The sequence below is a fragment of the Biomphalaria glabrata genome, chromosome 7 (genome assembly GCF_947242115.1).
Source record: "Biomphalaria glabrata chromosome 7, xgBioGlab47.1, whole genome shotgun sequence".
NCBI lineage: Eukaryota > Metazoa > Mollusca > Gastropoda > Planorbidae > Biomphalaria > Biomphalaria glabrata.
This window is the reverse complement of record NC_074717.1, coordinates 11,521,161-11,538,729: the sequence shown is the minus strand read 5'-3', so window position 1 is coordinate 11,538,729 and position 17,569 is coordinate 11,521,161. Positions and strand designations below refer to the sequence as shown.

Below are 17,569 nucleotides of genomic sequence, written 5' to 3'. Positions count from 1 at the left end.
ATATTTCAATTACATCAAAAGTATGTGTTTATATAGGGACAACATTACTAACACCCGTCTATAACAATAGCGTTTATTAATTAACTGATATGAGTTCTCTCATAAGATAAATTTAGACATGATGCCAACTATAGAATTAACTTAAACGTCATAATATGCAGAAAATGGCTAACCTTTTAATGAAACAAGAATTGTAATTATTTAGAAAAACAAAATTTGTTCTTTTTTAGTAGTATAATCTTCAATGCTGAGGTTTCCTTTAAAAGAAAAAATTAAAAGAAACACATCCATGATAAAAAAAAAACTATTCCTGAGTTGAGGTCTACAAATAACCACCATTGGCAGTGACAACCGTGTTGATCCAGTCCAGGTAGAGGTTCACATCTGTGGGGTAAAATGAGTACTGGCCGTTCAGGCACGAATTCGCAGGAAGTATCCCTCGAACTGTCCACCTCTGTCCATCAAAACACATAACCGCTCCTCCTTCATCCCCCTGCAGAAAAAGAAAATTGGTTGAGATATCAGTTATAATAAACGATAGAAAATACACACACAAAAAAAGCCTTCATGATATCAATTATTATTATTTATTCACCGTTGTCAAGGCAATACCCCTAAATATACAGACTTCATAAAACATTTTTAAAATTAAAAGTGGAAGCAAAGACTTGACAATTAAATGTAAAGGACTTGCAAAATATTTTCAACAACAATTGTTTGCTGTGAGTAATTTCTAAAGCAAAATGTTTTTCAATATAGAAACTGAAAGTCTATCAATCTTCACTACGATCTAGTTATATACAAAATATCAACCTCCACCGCTTTGAAATTAATTATTAATCTTGATAAGATTGTTAGATGAAAAAAACTTTTTTTGTAGGCATTTTAGTTCCTATCAGTGGGACTACTAAATAGGGATTAATGCAAATAATAAATTAAGCAATCGTAATAGGATTGAAAGATAATGGAAGATGCTCTCGGGGGCTATGAAGGTAGTGTAAGACTGTACCGTCAGGGATGAAGAGGTAGACAAAGAAAGTGATTGAAAGACAATATCAAAGAAATGAACGAAGCTTTATCCGAGGATAAAGCTAGAGAGAAATGGATAAAGACGGTTGACAAATTTTGCGTGGTGTCCCAACGGTTCAACAAACTAAGGGATAGGTGAAGGTGAACAGGAACAAAACATTTAGTGATTGAAGTCCCTTCAGTTCAACTACGAAATGGAAATTAATACAATTAATAAGTTAAATAATCGTAAAACTATTAATAATAATAGTAATTTAGTGTTCACACTAGCTCTTACTGCTGTTACTGAGAATATTTGATGGAAAGTACAAAACGACCAACCGCAGAATTAGAACAAAAACATCACGGGAGTTGAACTTGAGATCTCTTGGTCTCCGTTAGCATCGCCACCCCATGCCACGTGATTACACGCCCTCGTCCACTCTTTATAATATTGTTAACCTTAGTGGTGCTATGATTCTATGTTCCATGTCATGTTTTGTTTCTCATAATGTATAGTATCTGCTAGCAATCATACGTTTCCAAAAGTGCTGAAATAATTGTTCCATTTCATTGACTGGTTTTTGTTGTTTTCAGAATCTTTTTGCATTCTCATTGTGGTGGTTTAAATGTAGAATTGTGGATGGCACTTTATAGACTCTTGGGTCTAAGAGTTAACAATTTCTAGGTTTATTTGTTATTTCTAGGTCCGTTGGTTGGGGTAGAATGACGTCCCTTGACAGATTGTTATTGTTGATAGAGGCCTGAGTTTTGAGACTAATAGTAGAAGGGCAGTAGAAGGGAGTTGCATAATTTGTTGTATATTTAATAGTTCAACATTTGATGACGTTATTTACATAAGTTCATTCTGATTACTTTAATTAAATCTATATTCTGTTCCTAATACATCCCTGGTGTTTCTTTGAAGAGTTAAACTACATACGTTTATGTGGCCATGTCAAAACCAGGTCGGGAGTTCACAACACTCATTTATGGTCGGGATTGAAACTATGTAGTATCTATGTCATGCAAAGGACATTTCATTTAATTATCAAATGTCATCTGCCAATCTTATTGCCTCTATGTAATATGTTGGACGTTAGGCTTATTTGATGTGTCATTTATATTTCTTTAAGCACCTGTGCGTGTGAGTATGGGTGTGTGTGAGTGAGAGAGAGAGTGTGAGTGTGTGTTTCTGTGTTGTGTGTGTTGTGTGTGCGTAGAGACTTACATCGCAGGCACCAGTGTCAGTGTCCCTAGGGTACATGCATGTAGAGCCCACTGGTCTTGGTAAACTTTGACGTGTGCTGATCAAATCACAAGCTTCCTTGGAGAGCAGACTGACCGCTCCGAAGAAGAGTCCGCCAAAGTAGTCTGTTGGAAACCAGTAGAAGAATTAAAGAATGCGGACTATCTATTCATCTATCTATCTATCTATCTATCTATCTATCTATCTATCTATCTATCTATCTATCTATCTATCTATCTATCTATCTACCAATCCGTCCATATAGCCGTCTATCTGTCCTTCGGTATGCCTAAATGTAAAATATTTTTAGCTAAGAAACGTTTCCACATAGATCTAATTACTTGGCTATAAATACCGTATAAATGTCTAAGTAATTATATATAAATACATTTATTTTTATTTAATCTACTTAATGTAAGGAGTGATCTCTTTCAGTTTAAGATTTTTTAAAATAGTTTTTATGCAAATGACAATTCCATATATGTTTTCTAATTCAAGTGCCAAGCGCTTACCCACTCAGTCACCTCGCCCCCATATACACGTACACATGGCTAAACATCTACAGTAACCTTTCATAAAAGTCGATGTCATGATGAGAGATAACTCTGTGATACTCCAATATTAAAACAGTAGGTTGCATAAAAACTGACATTAATTTTGTTAATTACCGTCTATCTTCTCTGTGGAGGTCAAACCCCATCCGGTGACGACGCATTCGTTATAACCGTTACATGTGTTGGCGGCGTCTGCGGTAGTAGGCAGGCAGATGGTGTTGGAGCAGCGCCCAGATATCGCTGTTTGGAGCTTGATCAAGGCAACATCGTTGTCTGTAAGTAGATATATTTGTCTTCAATAGAGTTGTTTGTGACTTATAAGTGTTACTTCTACAGGGACGTGAGACATGGACATTATACAGAAAACACTTAAGACTACTTGAGCGCCTTCATCAAAGATGATTGCGCTCCATCATGGACATACGGTGGCAAGACCACACTACACAACAGTGATGTCCTTGCGAACGCCGGTATGGACAACATGGAGGGACTTGTTATGGTCCAACAGTTACGCTGGGCAGGGCACGTATCCCCCACACGTCTTTTGTTGAGAGCTGAAAGTGGTGCCCCACGGAAACGATTTAAAGACCAGCTTAGGCGCCAACTTGCTTAAGCTGACATAGAAGAGAGCACCTGGTTGCATGCGGCCTCAGAACGAGACAGCTGGAGGTCACTTATAAAGGCCGCGGGGTACACATTAGAGACTTAAAGAAAATAAGCTGCCTAGGACAGACGTAGACGATCAATAGAAAATCTAAATTGAACACTGATGGACAATGATTAGGTCTGTGCTACTATGGCAAAATATGTAGGTCACAGCTGGGGCGGTGTAGCAATGGAAAATAATGCATTCCTCATTATTCTTCAGACTCGTAGACAGGCCTTATTATTATGAGTGTTACACATACATATGATATAGTTCTACTAGTTTTGACCTACGTAAGGAAATAAACAATAATTATAACTTTTTATATATCGCCGTTGGGAAAAAAATGGAACGTAGCAGTCATAAACTCATTCAAATAAGATGAATGTACAAAATATTTGGAGCACGTATGTTCTTGAATGTAGTGAAGTATGTGGGCTGGAACGATTTCCCAACATTTGGTCCATGAATTACTTTCTGAAGGGAAATAGCGACACAAAGTGAAGTGATACGTCCTTGTAGCGAAAGTAAAGAGAAATCAGTTCAACATTATGGATGCACTGATAATAATCTACATTATAGATGCACTGATGATAACCTACATTATGGATGCACTGATGATAACCTACATTATGGATGGACTGATGATAACCTACATTATGGATGGACTGATGATAACCTACATTATGGATGGACTGATGATAACCTACATTATGGATGGACTGATGATAACCTACATTATGGATGGACTGATGATAACCTACATTATGGATGCACTGATGATAACCTACATTATGGATGGACTGATGATAACCTACATTATCGATGGACTGATGATAACCTACATTATGGATGGACTGATGATAACCTACATTATGGATGCACTGATGATAACCTACATTATGGATGGACTGATGATAACCTACATTATAGATGCACTGATGATAACCTACATTATGGATGGACTGATGATAACCTACATTATAGATGCACTGATGATAACCTACATTATGGATGTACACATTCACTTTCACCTATCCTTTGGTCTGCTGGACCACTGGGGCATCTCACAAGATCTGTCAACCTTCTTTCTCCATTCTTTTCTGTCATTTTTCTTTGATAGAATTTCATTCAGATGTTCTTTTTGAAAATATTGAAACCTGCCTGGGTGGACCACTTCGGGGGCCGATTTTGAGTTTGTGTTTCCACACAAACTGTCTTTGTAACCTTGCTTTTTTTTTTACTATTATGACTTTGATGTATGCGGTAACAAGGATCAATAGTAGTAAACAATCTATTCAACAAAGTGGCAGAGTCATTTCGATCGCGGCAAGTTAGAAAACATTAAATATAACTTACTTGCTTTTGAAGTCTGAACGTAGTCTGGGTGAAGATAAACCTGACTCACTCTCATCAGCTGCTCCTGTGGGAGGTCAGTCAAAGGATCAATGTCTAGCTTTGTGACATTGTACTCACTGACCACCACAAGAACTTTGGCAGGAACATCGGCCACACTTCCTGCAGTTCTAGAGACACAAAAGTGAACAGACATTGATTGATTTATTTCGTAGCCATGTAAGTAGTCTTCACCTCCCTCCTTCATTTTTTTTAAATCTCGAAATCCCTCCCCCCTCAATACTTACATATTTACCATTTAATTGAAATCCCTTCCGCAAATACTTACATCTCTTTTATACTACTCTTAGTTATATCTAAAGAATTATTCAATAAAATTTTACTTGTATAAATAAACACATTAAACCCCTGCAGACATGCTTTCGTTTAATAATATGATCGTCTAGTCGCCTTTTAACATAGGCCCAACGTCACTGAATTCTAACGTTATTCTTGATGTCTTTAATAGCAAAACTGTAGTCAGATAGGGGGCGCGGTGGCTGAGCTAAGTGCTTGGCTTCCTAGCCTAGAGTCCAGGGTTCAAATCTCGGTGAAGACTGGAATTTCGAATTTCGGCAATTTTAGGGAGCTCCTGAGTCTACCCAACTCTAAAAATTACCTGAAATTATGTTGGCCACCTGACACACTGCATGTTAACCGTTGGCCAGAGATACAGATGACCTTAACATCAACTATTCTGCTAGAACGATCTTTATACTGTAATAATAGATCTAGCTCATATATTGTCATATTGTCCTGTTTAATGTAATAAGGCCACGGTGTGGCTAAGTGACATTAACAGCTTGACTACGTAACTGAGGCGCCTAGAGTTCAAATCTTGATGTAGACTAGGAATTTTTTATTAGACATGTGACTTGAGCTGAGTTGTGTTGCTTAGCCCCGATAGGCATATCTGAAACATTTTTTCTAAATACCCTATTTCTCTCTCAAACTCTATCTCACTCTCTCTCTCCCTCCCTCTCTCCTCTCTCCCGCTCTTTCTCTCTCTCTCTCTCTCTGTCTCTCTCTCCCATGAAACAGTGAACACTTACTGTAGAACACAGTTAGCGCTGGTAAGTACCCATTGGTTGCCTATCAAAACACCTTGGCAGACGTGACCAGTAGTATCATAACTCAAAATAGTTGCATCATCAAAGAGACCTCTGAAAAATCATAGAATTAGGTGTTAACAATGGTTGAAATAACTTCCAATCGGATTTATATAGTATCCCAAAGATATTTTAGAGTTCGGAGACCGAGCACATCGGTGAATTTATTGAAATCATCTTGCGTATTTCTAAGGGAAGATAACTTCCATGATGAAAAACGTGCTGAGAGTTATCTACTAATTATTTCACACCCTTTCCCCGGTTACAATATAGGAACACACGCTCGCGGTGAGAAAATAAATTTTTGTTAAGAACACACTTTCGTGGTTGTAAATCACCTTGAGAGAGGAAAATGCCCTCGCGGAGAGAACCTAAGCTCGTGATAGGAACATACTACTGGAAATGTCGGGAACCTTTTCGCTGTGTCCTGTGTATAGTAATGACTAAGCCAACGCGGAGGTAACCTCAAAGAACAATTGCAAGTACAGCTTAGACGAATTCAAAGAAATGAGTTGACAACGAGTGTTGATAATTCAGAACATTTTAAAATGCAGTGATAAAGGGAATCCGTAGGTGTCGTCGCTGCTAAAGAAAATAACTGTCTAAAAGAAAAACTCAACTGCCTTCTAAGACGCTAATCTATCAATTACTTTTAATGCCATCTCCAACTCGAGCCTTTTTTTTTGTCGTTATATAAAACCTAAACCCGATAAAAACAAAACAAAACAAATCTTAACTTTTACACACCAAATTCCTTTTCATGGCCTAACAGGAGATACGTTGGTAGTGGACACTGACCACTATTGTCTTCACATTTCATTACCTCAATGAGACAACAAATGGCCAATCGCAAGGTGCTGTAAGGGCTCCATTGTAGATTTTGTCAAAGACGACTCGGCTGGCCACACCACACGTGGAAGGCGATCTTGTTACTTTTATTGGCGTCGTGGTCGTGGTGGTAGTTGTGGTCGTTGTGGTTGTAGGTGTTGTTGTGGTCGCTGTGGATAGGAAATACACATACAAGAATTATTTTATACAATCTCTTTTAGGCAGGCATTGATAATATGTGATTATTCAGAAAATATTAAAGGCGCCATTTTGCCCTCACTGGCATAGAGTAAATTAGCCGGCTAGAAGATGGTCTCTGAAAATACACTTTAAGATATATATCTATATAATGCACACGTTTACAAGCAAAAGAGTTTTGTGACATGGTATGCAACAGTCTGGATTAGAGGCTGACTAATTCTTTACTCACCAGGCAATGCTAGGCAACACAACTGCACGGGTGTAATGCAGCCTATGTAATTGCTATAGATAGCGAACTCTTCTGTGCCGTAAGGACATCCCAGGTTCTTGTCCACACACTGTCCTGGAATTCCGTACCTCACAAGTGAACTGCAGCGGGCTTTAAAGTGTTGAAAATTTTGTTAAGATCAACCGCAATAACAGCAAAATGTACACAACAAAATAAAAAATATAGGCCACAACAATAACAACAATCTTAACAACAATATTATCAAGAATATCAATAAGGTAAACTTTGCTTCTTTTTACAAAGCTCTCTCACTTTGTTTGTCTGTCTGTCAGTCTGTCTGTATGGTAAAAAGGTTTGTACAGGTTATTTCTCCCACAATCTTTTTACAAAGCTCACTCACTTTGTTTGTCTGTCTGTCAGTCTGTCTGTATGGTAAAAAGTTTGTACACGTTATTTCTCCCACAATCTTTTTACAAAGCTCACTCACTTTGTTTGTCTGTCTGTCAGTCTGTCTGTATGGTAAAAAGTTTGTACACGTTATTTCTCCCACAATCTCGGATTAAGCTGAAATTTTGCACAATTGTTTTTACCTGACAAGAGAAGAACGAAGAAAAAAATAACCAATTAGTTAACTATTGCTTATTAACCATTTTGTATGTATCTTGAACAAGGGAAAGAAATCGTACTTGACAGATGTGGTGGTATATGTTGAATTAGTCCCCTTGAGAACTCGAGCCCTGAGTGAACACTTTTTTTTTTAATGCTATTTAAAAAAACGACATTCACCAAAATACCCCCTTCTTCCCGCCCCCTTCTCCAACTGGTCCAGACAAGTGATAGGATCATAGCGCATTAGGAAAGCTAAAAGCTGAACAGAAACTATTGTAAAACTATTTCTAATCACACAGTATTTATTATGTCAGGGTTGATTGTATATCACATTATATGACTGAACTGATTGATACAATTAGACTTAATATAAGCTTTTTTTTATTTTGCTTGTTTTTAGCAAATATTTTTTTTAAGCACAATACCATGCTTTTTGCTTTCTTACTGCTGTATATCACTTCTCTGGACCAGTTGGGATAGCCGATAGGGAGAGGTGGATAAATGGAGAAAATCTGTATCAATGCTTCCGTGATCGCTTTTTGAATGCATTTTATATTTATAAAGGAAAAAGATGTACAACTTGAATGCGAGCTCACGTTCTCAGACCTCCTCAATCTAAAACGGTAACCACTGTATCCACTGTGCCAGCAAAGTGCTAAAGAAAATAGACGGTTTTATAGTTATCTATTGTCAGTTTTGAACTTTTAAGGACACACTTTATTCTCTACACAAAGTAGAAGGGGGACTAATTTAGATTATAACACTTAAGCTAAGTACAGTTTCTTTTCCTTGTTTGATACCAAACAAAATAATTAATTACCAATAGTTATTTAACTAATTGGTTAATTTAAAAAAAATATTCTTGTTTGTCAGGTCCATGAAATAATTGTACAAAATGTATACTTGATCAGAGATTGGCTGTGGGAGAAATAACGTGTAGGAACGTTTTACCAGACAGAGGGAGTTGATATAAGCTTTGTATAAACATATAGATGTTCACTCGTCATTATTATTGTGTAAGCCCACAATCCTAACTTATATTCTAGTTCTAGTCTCGACATTTCCCTTAACCATTTCGACTACATTACTTTCCATAACTGTTTTCATACATCTGATTTTACTCAAATGATATGTGAGTGCGTTCTATTTAAAGTATATTGTTAAAATTCTTCAATTCAGCTTGCAAATTAATCGGCAAAACCTGGAACCTGGACACGCGTCTCGAAAACGGCTCTAACAATTTTCTTAAAAATTTTACAGTATCTTTGTATATCTTTGTGAAAAGAATTATTTTGCTAATTAGCCATACTGGGATTAAAAAAAAAGGTGTCTCTTGAACGCACACGTCTGCGGGTATTTCCGCATGTATACATGATTAAAGAGTTAAATAAATACATGTTTATTTAGCGCACCATCTTAGAAGTCTGAGTCTGATTTTTTTAAAAATATTTAAAAAATATTTTTACAATACCTCTATTCAAGTCACTCCTTCGTGGAGGTTGGGCGGACGCTGATCTCAAAAAATGGCTGTAATGATTTACCTCTACATTTAACAGTTGATGTATATCGCTGAGAAAAGAATTACTAGCGCGTTGGCCACATGGGGAAAAATAAGTTTGATCGTTATAAATTTTCAAAGTAAAAAATGAATAAATGTAAATTTGGCTAGAGAACTAGATCTAGATCCTACATCTGCTTTGTAGGACTATCACGTTCTTGAAAGGACTATCGCGTTAGAGAATTTCCGAATTTAAGGCTTTATTGATGCAAGAGTTAAATAAATTAATGCACATTATCGTCTAAGTCTATATCTAAATGTTTATCATTGGAATATTAAAAGGTGTATTAGATCTACACATTCGCTTAACCAGGATTCTTTCTCAGGGAGAAGGGGCAAGGGGGAGGGGTAAACATGTTTTAAAATCTAACATTCATTAATTTTTAAAAGAAAAACAATTGCTCAATAAGTAGCAGGTATTGTCTTTTCAAAAAAAAAAAAAGTATTTTTAATGTTTTTCTTGTTTCAGTTATACTGTATATTTCATTAGGTCTGACCTAGATCTAAACCGCGTGAAAAAATACCTATACGTGTGTTAAGGACAAGGAGAGGAGATGTGGGTGTCGTTAAATCTCATACATATATCGTCTGGTAATGATACACGTGACTTCACTTGTACCTAAACCGACTGAGATGTTAACATAATCTTTCTCCATTCCTCAAGTCTACTTTAGCATCGAAATACCCTTTGAGTGTAAACACCGCAATCGGCTGATCAAATACAGATTTGGGGCTCAAGAAGAAGGAAGCAGATAGTTCAACAGTGTCAATAGCCTCAGTGGGAAGAGTTCCTTTATGTCTGTGTGTGTGTGTGTAAGGCAGTATGTCAGTATGCGCCTCGGAAACAGATGGTCATAAAATACCTTAGGTACGTATTTGACAGGGACTTAACTTCAATTGAATTGGTCGCACACACTTGCAGTTTGGTTCTATTGAGAGTCATTAGCGTGTCATAGTTTCACTTGACAACTTTATGTTATAGCATCAATATTGTTGTTATATCATTTCTTAGGACACAGTTTATCTATCTATCTATCTATCTATCTATCTATCTATCTATCTATCTATCTATCTATCTATCTATCTATCTATCTATACAGAAGCATGTCTATCCAAATGTTCCATTTTTTTTTTACCTTTCATTCAATCTGTCATTTTAAATTTCTAGATTCAATGAAAAATGCTAACTAAATGTTTACAAAATGTAACAATCAAATACAAAGGTTCTTTTTAAACTCATGTACAGTAGTGATTTATATTACAATGGCATTTTGCAATAAGCTATCAGAATATATTTAAAATGAAAATTTATTTTTAACTCATTTACAGTATTGATCAATACTACAATGGGTTTTTGCAATAACCTATCACAATATATTTAAGATGAAATTTTGTCATCCACTAATGGGGATTTTTTATAATTTTTTGCAATAATCTAAATATGTCGCCTAGTTTGTTAAAAGAATATATGATAGAAATCTTAAAACTCAAACTAAAGATATGTCACTTACTTGCAGCCCATGCCATGTGGACACTAACCAAGACAACTGCCCAGCAAGTAAGACATCTCTGTAGCGACATTGTGCCTACTCTCTGATTCAGTCTGCCTCTGATTCACTCTGCTCAGTCAAACCGATGGGGTCCCACAGTTTGTGAGATTCCAAAAGTTTTAAATTTATTCGAAAAGAAATGCGGTACTTCCTGATACCTCCCCTGCTCCCTGTTTCTTGTCTCTTCAGATAGCGATTGGCTGGTTACAGACCTAGCATCGCTGTCTAGAGCAAGCATCTTTAGGCAAGAGTTGAAACGTCTTCCAGGATATTTGTCTACTTGTAACATTTAAGTGCCGCCCATCTATCTATGCCAAGGGTTCTCACTATGGACAGGTATGGGCTTATCTTACTCACTCAAGTGTGGTAAGTTTTATAGATAGAACTTAGACAACGATGACACCAATAGAAAAATTGCCGCACAACAAGGCATTGTTTGCGTAGAAAAAACTTCATTTACAATTTAGAAGAACGGTATTAATTTCTTTTTCTGTGTATTTAATTTGCATATCTGATTTATCTGAAAATAGACATTCTTTAAGCTTTCTAGTCTAACTATTAATCACAGGTTACATATTTATGAAATGATTAAAAAAAATACCTCAATTATACAAATGTAAAACTAGAACGTAATATATGTCAAAATCAGTAATGAACATGGCCGGATTTACTTATAGGTAACGCAAATTATAGCTTAGAGACCCCAGGAAACAGCTATCATTATAATACGATATCTGGACTTATAAATGGCACCACAAGGAGTTTTAATAGAATTTCTTATTTTCTCGTTGAGAGAGAGAGAGAGAGAGAGAGAGAGAGAGAGGAAGAGAGAAAGATGAAAGAGAGTTATCATTTCGTGTGTCAAACGTTTAACATTCTATATATAGAGCTAGTCTTCATTGTGCATGAAACATCTCACGGTGGGTCTACAGGTTTAAAGCAAACACTCGCTATAAAAAGAACTCACATCCGCAATAGTGGAGTAGATTTCCATTTTGTTTTTTTGACACGATTAGAGTTCCAACTGCATAGACTGTATAAAGAAATATAAACTGGACTTCTTAGATATTTTGTAAAAAGCTGATTTTAAGAGCTAAACCAAGTCAAGCTGTAATAATAATATGATCTAGACAGCCTCCTGCTTCCTCATGTTACAAGATTTTACTAACACAGAAGGAGCGAATGAAGTGAGTGTGAATTACTATCGCATTAAGGCACTGCGATACAAAATTAACCTTTATAATTAACTTTTAATAAATAAATAAATTAATTTTAATTAACTTTTTTTATAATTAACAAATCATGACTAGCGAAATAAACAAATGGGGGGGGGGGGAGCGGATTGGAATTTAATAACTGATTTTTTGCTTTGATTCTGTTTATTTTAGGTAATATTTTAATACTAAACCATCACTCGCCCCAGCGCAGCTAAGGGAGTTTTTTAAAACCCCCCCTACCATCTATAGCTAAGGAAGATTTTTATTTTAAAACCACCTACGAAATTTACGATACCCCCCCCCCCCTTTTCAATATAAGACTACCTATACATCAGTCACCAGATTCTATAAGTGTAGCCAGCGGGTTTAGAGCTAAAAAAAAAACACCTCTTCAATACAAAAAAGCAAGTTATACACTCAAAATTCTGTAAGCGTAACCAAAGGGTTTTTGAGTTAAAACCCCTATTCAGAGGGATTTGAAGCTTAAAATACCTCTTCAATATAAACAAAAGCAAATTACACGCTCAAAATTCTATGAGCGTAGCAAAGCCAAGGGGGTTTTGAGTTAAACCTACTCCTCCAGAGGGCTTTTTTTTTAAGTTTAAAACCCCTCCTTGTGGTTTTGAGTTTAAATACCCAATACAGAGAGTTTTGAGGTTGAAAACCTCTCTGTTCAATTTTATTCTAAAGCAAACTACAGTATCAAGTTATATGAGCGTAGCTAATGGGGTTTTAAATTTATTTTTTAAAAAATCCACAGATTTTTTAGTTTAAAACCCCTCAAAAAATGATTTTCATGATAAAACTTCCCATTCGATATAAAATCTAAAGTAGACTACAGTCACCTAATTCCAAGAGCGTAGCCAAGAGAGGTTACACATTTCTACCAGTGGCTGGGCTCCATTAATGCAGTGAATAGTCATCTGCCGAAATTGAAAAAGACTAAGTGTAGCTCAACGAAGATGACTAAGACGGATTTTAGAGATCGGGTCTCAATCAAGGAAATCCTATGCCAAACTGGAAGTCGACCCCTTAATAAGGCTGTAACAGAGCGTGGCATAAGGTTTGCGGGACATGTTCTCCGAGAAAATGAATTACGAATAATAAGAGTTGCGATGACATGGAGGTCATTATAGCGCTAACAGGGACATTTTAGTACAACTTGGCGCCACACTTTCATGGAGGTGGGAAGAGCAGGTGGGAAGAGGCTTCAGACATTACCAGTGACAGAGTTTTGTGGAAGCAGCTTGCCGCCCAATGCGCCGAACGACGCGGAAAGATATAAGTCATTAAGAATAGTATATACGGTTTTTAAAATAAAACTTTCTAATAGTGCACTTTAGATACCTCAGACGTTTTGACGACGCCGTTTAGGCACCGCCGTTTTGGCGACGCCGTTTAGGCACCGCCGTTTTGGCGACGGGACGTTTTGGCGCGAGATATCGTTTGACGATAATTTAATAAGCACGTATCTTTTATAACAATGTTTATTTCACTCTACCATAATATTGTATGTATAGTATGAATTCTAACACCATTCAGCGAATTGTTTTTTTTTTTAATTATAAAGGTTTTGCTTATTTCATGAATATAGGCCTATAATAAGTCAGATTCCTGAATGGTAATGACATGCTATATGTGAGTTCTGCTAATCGCACTGGATGACATTTTTGGATTTCTTTCCAAAAGATTTTTTTTTATTTGACATTAGTGTAATATACGAACTAGCTAAGTGTCACACTTTAATATAACAAAAACCATGTTAACATCTAAAGCTCTATTACGCTGAATGACGACAATAACTCCACACATAGTAAAGATCAAGACACGGAATGTGGTCAGTACAAACTCTAACGTGAAAAGAAGACAAGACCAGCACCGAGCACTGGTCGTTGGCGTCATGCGTCTGGCGATCATTTCCTTGGGAATGATCATTACATCTGACACCTATCCCGCCCCCTCTCTTCTGCTCACATTTCACTCTTTGTATATACTATTTCCTCCACCCCTCCCCTCTCTCACGCGATTTTTGTTTTTAAATTTAAAGTAATATCTTAAAAAACTTTTTTGAAAATAAAAGTGTCTCTTAATAAACACACATACACAAGCCAAAATGTTTGTTAAAGAAAATGATGTGAAAAACAAACACACATTTACATTTAGTACGTGAAAAATATGTCTTAACACAGACACGCATGCAAAACATAGATATGAATAATTCTTTTAAAAGAAATAATACAATAAACGTACATAATGTATTTCGCGCCAAAACGGCCCGCGCCAAAACGACCTTCGCACCAAAACGGCGGCGCCAAAAAGTCCTGCTTCGCCTCAGAATATGCAATTTGTTGGCTTTTACTACCGGAAATAGTGCTTGTCAATAATTGTTTGTTTCTCACATAATAATAATTTTTATTAAACTTAACTCTGCATATTTAAGAGCTGGCTTGGTCATGTCAGCCAAATAGAAGATGAACATATCCTGAAAGTTATCCTCTATGAACTCGAGATGTGTACAAAGACAAACATGGGGAATGCAGATTCGATATCTAGAGGTGATCATGTCAATAAGTGTGCCAATTTCCCCAAAAAGATACCTACATACTTGTGTCCAGAAAGAAACTTTTACAAGACACAAAGTTCACGTGGAACATTCATCTTGAATGCAATACTACACATACACCTTCAAACATAGGTTTCGGAGCTCGTCTCAATAAACCAGTGCCTGCCCATTAACTGGCAATTCAGTGATCATGAGTCTAAAAAACCTTATTCTTTCAGACCGAGAGACGTAGTCTTGTGTTTTGCTTTGTGTTGCCTTCTTGTAAATGTATCTTGGCATTAAAATGTTATTTATTTTGAAAAGGAATTCTTCCTAGAAAAATTGAGATAGAGATCACGACGACCTTCTACTGATTGAGATGTTTTTAAATGTTTGTAAAATGTTTTACATGTTTTGGATGTTCCTTGAGATTTGAAGATAGTTTACTTCCTAGTCCAAACCTCCCGCAGGACGATGGGGGATGGGAGCGGGCAGGGTTTGAACCCCTGACCATCTATAAATCCGAACGACAATCCAGGGCGCAAACCGCAACTGATGTAAAACATTAAGACAAGACTACAGAAAGTAATGAACTGTTGAGGGTCCTCAAGACGTTTAGATTTCGTAATGTAGCTGAAAAGTCATGGAAAGTCATGATCAAAATCTCAATAATGTTGATCTTGTGAAACTGTCTAGCATTTCCAGGGAACGTTTGTCTAGTGTGTTCTTGGAAATAAAATTTGAAATTTTTACTGAATAACAAGTAAAATAATTTAAAAAAAAACTACTAAAAAAAAAAAGACAATTCCTCCTTTATAAAGACGATAACTGTTTCGTAAAAGCGAACATTTTAGTCCTAATAACTAATGTGTGATAGATATAATTTTTTTTACCCCAATTACATTTCCCCCCCCCCCCCAAAAAAAAATTCTGGTTAAGCGAATGTTGAAATTATAGTAAATGTAAAACGCAATATAAGAAAAACTCGTTCATGAACATGGCCGGATTTGTAGAAATGTAGAAATTTGCAAAGAGAGTATATGAAGAAATGCTAGGCCTGTAGATATAGACGGTACGCGAAATATTCCAGTACGCATATTAATTTATTAAACTCTTTAATGAATAGTGCCTACATACCCGAAGACGTAATCTTCTCATGATGAAGATTGTTTAGTTTAGTCCTAAGCCAAATTTAGAATAATTTTTACCAAGCTTAACCACTTTGTCTGTCTGTCTGGTAAAAAGTTTGTAAACGTTATCGCTCCAACACATATTTGAGATCAGGCTGAAATTGTGTACAATTATTTCTTTTTACCTGACAAAAAGAAGAATCAATTTTTTAAAAAAGTGCTTTAGTTAATTATCTGTTGGCAATGATAATTGTATTTGATATTTCTAACAAGGAGAAACAAATTGTACTTGACTGGTAAGGAGGTAAAAGTTGATTTAGTACCTTTAATACATTTAGAGAGAAAACAATGTTCCCTGGCACAGTGGTTAGTGTGTTGGCTTGAGTAGGCGTTAGCCCTCCAGTTCGAATGCACTTCGTTCACGTTTTGTTTTAATAAATGCATTTAAAAAGCGATCACCCAGATAACCCTTCTTTTTACCCGACTCCTTTCCAACCTCCTTACAATTTCGATAGGATCATAGCGTAGTGAGAAAGCTAAAAGGATAAAGTTGCGCTAAACAAAAAAAATATTGGTAAAGATATTTGTAATCGCACAAATTTATTTTTTTTATTAGTCTAGATTCTAGATCTATTTCAAATTCAATCACATGACTGATCCAAGGTAATTAATACAATTATTCCAATAATAAGCTTTGTTGTTTATTATAAAAGTATTTTTTAAAATGTGTTTCCTGTTGTAATACCTGGATTTTGGTAACAGTTTAGTTTTTCTCAGACTAATGTTTGAGTGTATCGTATTGTATTAAGAGAGCCTGATTAGTTCTAAATGTACGTGAGCATGTAATTTGTTGATTGAGTTATCTTCTCTTTGTTTTAGCGTTGATTTATTAAAGATTTCTTTAAAACTTCAGCAAGAGAGAAAAAGAACAAAAAACAAAATGAAACAATGTGGCGGCGAAATAATGGAAACTAGCAAACAATGTAACAAACTGACAAGAGATAATTTGGGAGAAATTATGTAATAAATGGAGAAAATAAACATTGTCAAGGCCTTTACGACAGATTACTGCTGCTAACTTTAAAAAAAACCCACAATACTTTGTGCTAAAAGCGAAATAAGTTTCAAATTTAATACTACACACCGCAATATAAAAATTGTTATAAAAAAGTAATTCGGTAATCATTGATGTCGTAACTCTGTGCCGAATATACTCAAAAGCTAAGCTATAAATGGGTTATCCTCTATCAATAAAAATCATATCTTATCTTATATAATAAGACGTTACTTTAAAAAAGAAGATGATTACGTCCTACGCGTCATGAATTTAGTCATGCATGTTAACCAATGGCTTAAATTCTGTCAAGTCACTTTTTCTTACTGGTTGGCTCAGGCAACTCATTCCATGCTCTAATAGCACTAGGGAAGAAGGAGCAATTGTACAAATTTGTCCTAGCATATGGAACGAGGAATGTGCCTTTATCTTTGTGTTTTTCTGAGAATCTATTCTATTTGAAGATTATGGTTCAGTGTTTTATGTATAATTGTAACTTTACTTTTGAGTCTTCTCAATTTATATTATATTTTTTTTGTGAATGAGGATTTCAATTAAATGGTAACATCTATATGATAACATTCTAGCTGATTTTGTTTATATTTCAAGTTATATATTTTTTAAATTTTAAAACCTATTCGTAGACATCCAATTTCAAAGACTTTTCGGTATTAGACACAGCAAACATGT

The 17,569-nt window shown here is 35.8% G+C and overlaps 1 protein-coding gene across 1 annotated transcript; it reads right to left on the bottom strand.

Annotated features, from left to right (window-relative positions):
- Positions 1 to 59: 59 nt before the first annotated feature.
- LOC106077908 (serine protease 30-like) lies at positions 60 to 11,142 on the bottom strand. The gene is made up of 8 exons (XM_013238610.2): positions 10,898 to 11,142; positions 7,220 to 7,369; positions 6,785 to 6,959; positions 5,905 to 6,015; positions 4,817 to 4,983; positions 2,926 to 3,084; positions 2,240 to 2,382; positions 60 to 493 (listed from the first exon to the last, which is right to left on the bottom strand). Exons 1-8 carry the CDS (start codon positions 10,965 to 10,967, stop codon positions 323 to 325), a joined length of 1,146 nt encoding a protein of 381 aa, XP_013094064.2. The 5' UTR covers positions 10,968 to 11,142; the 3' UTR covers positions 60 to 322.
- Between the last annotated feature and the right edge of the window lie 6,427 nt (positions 11,143 to 17,569).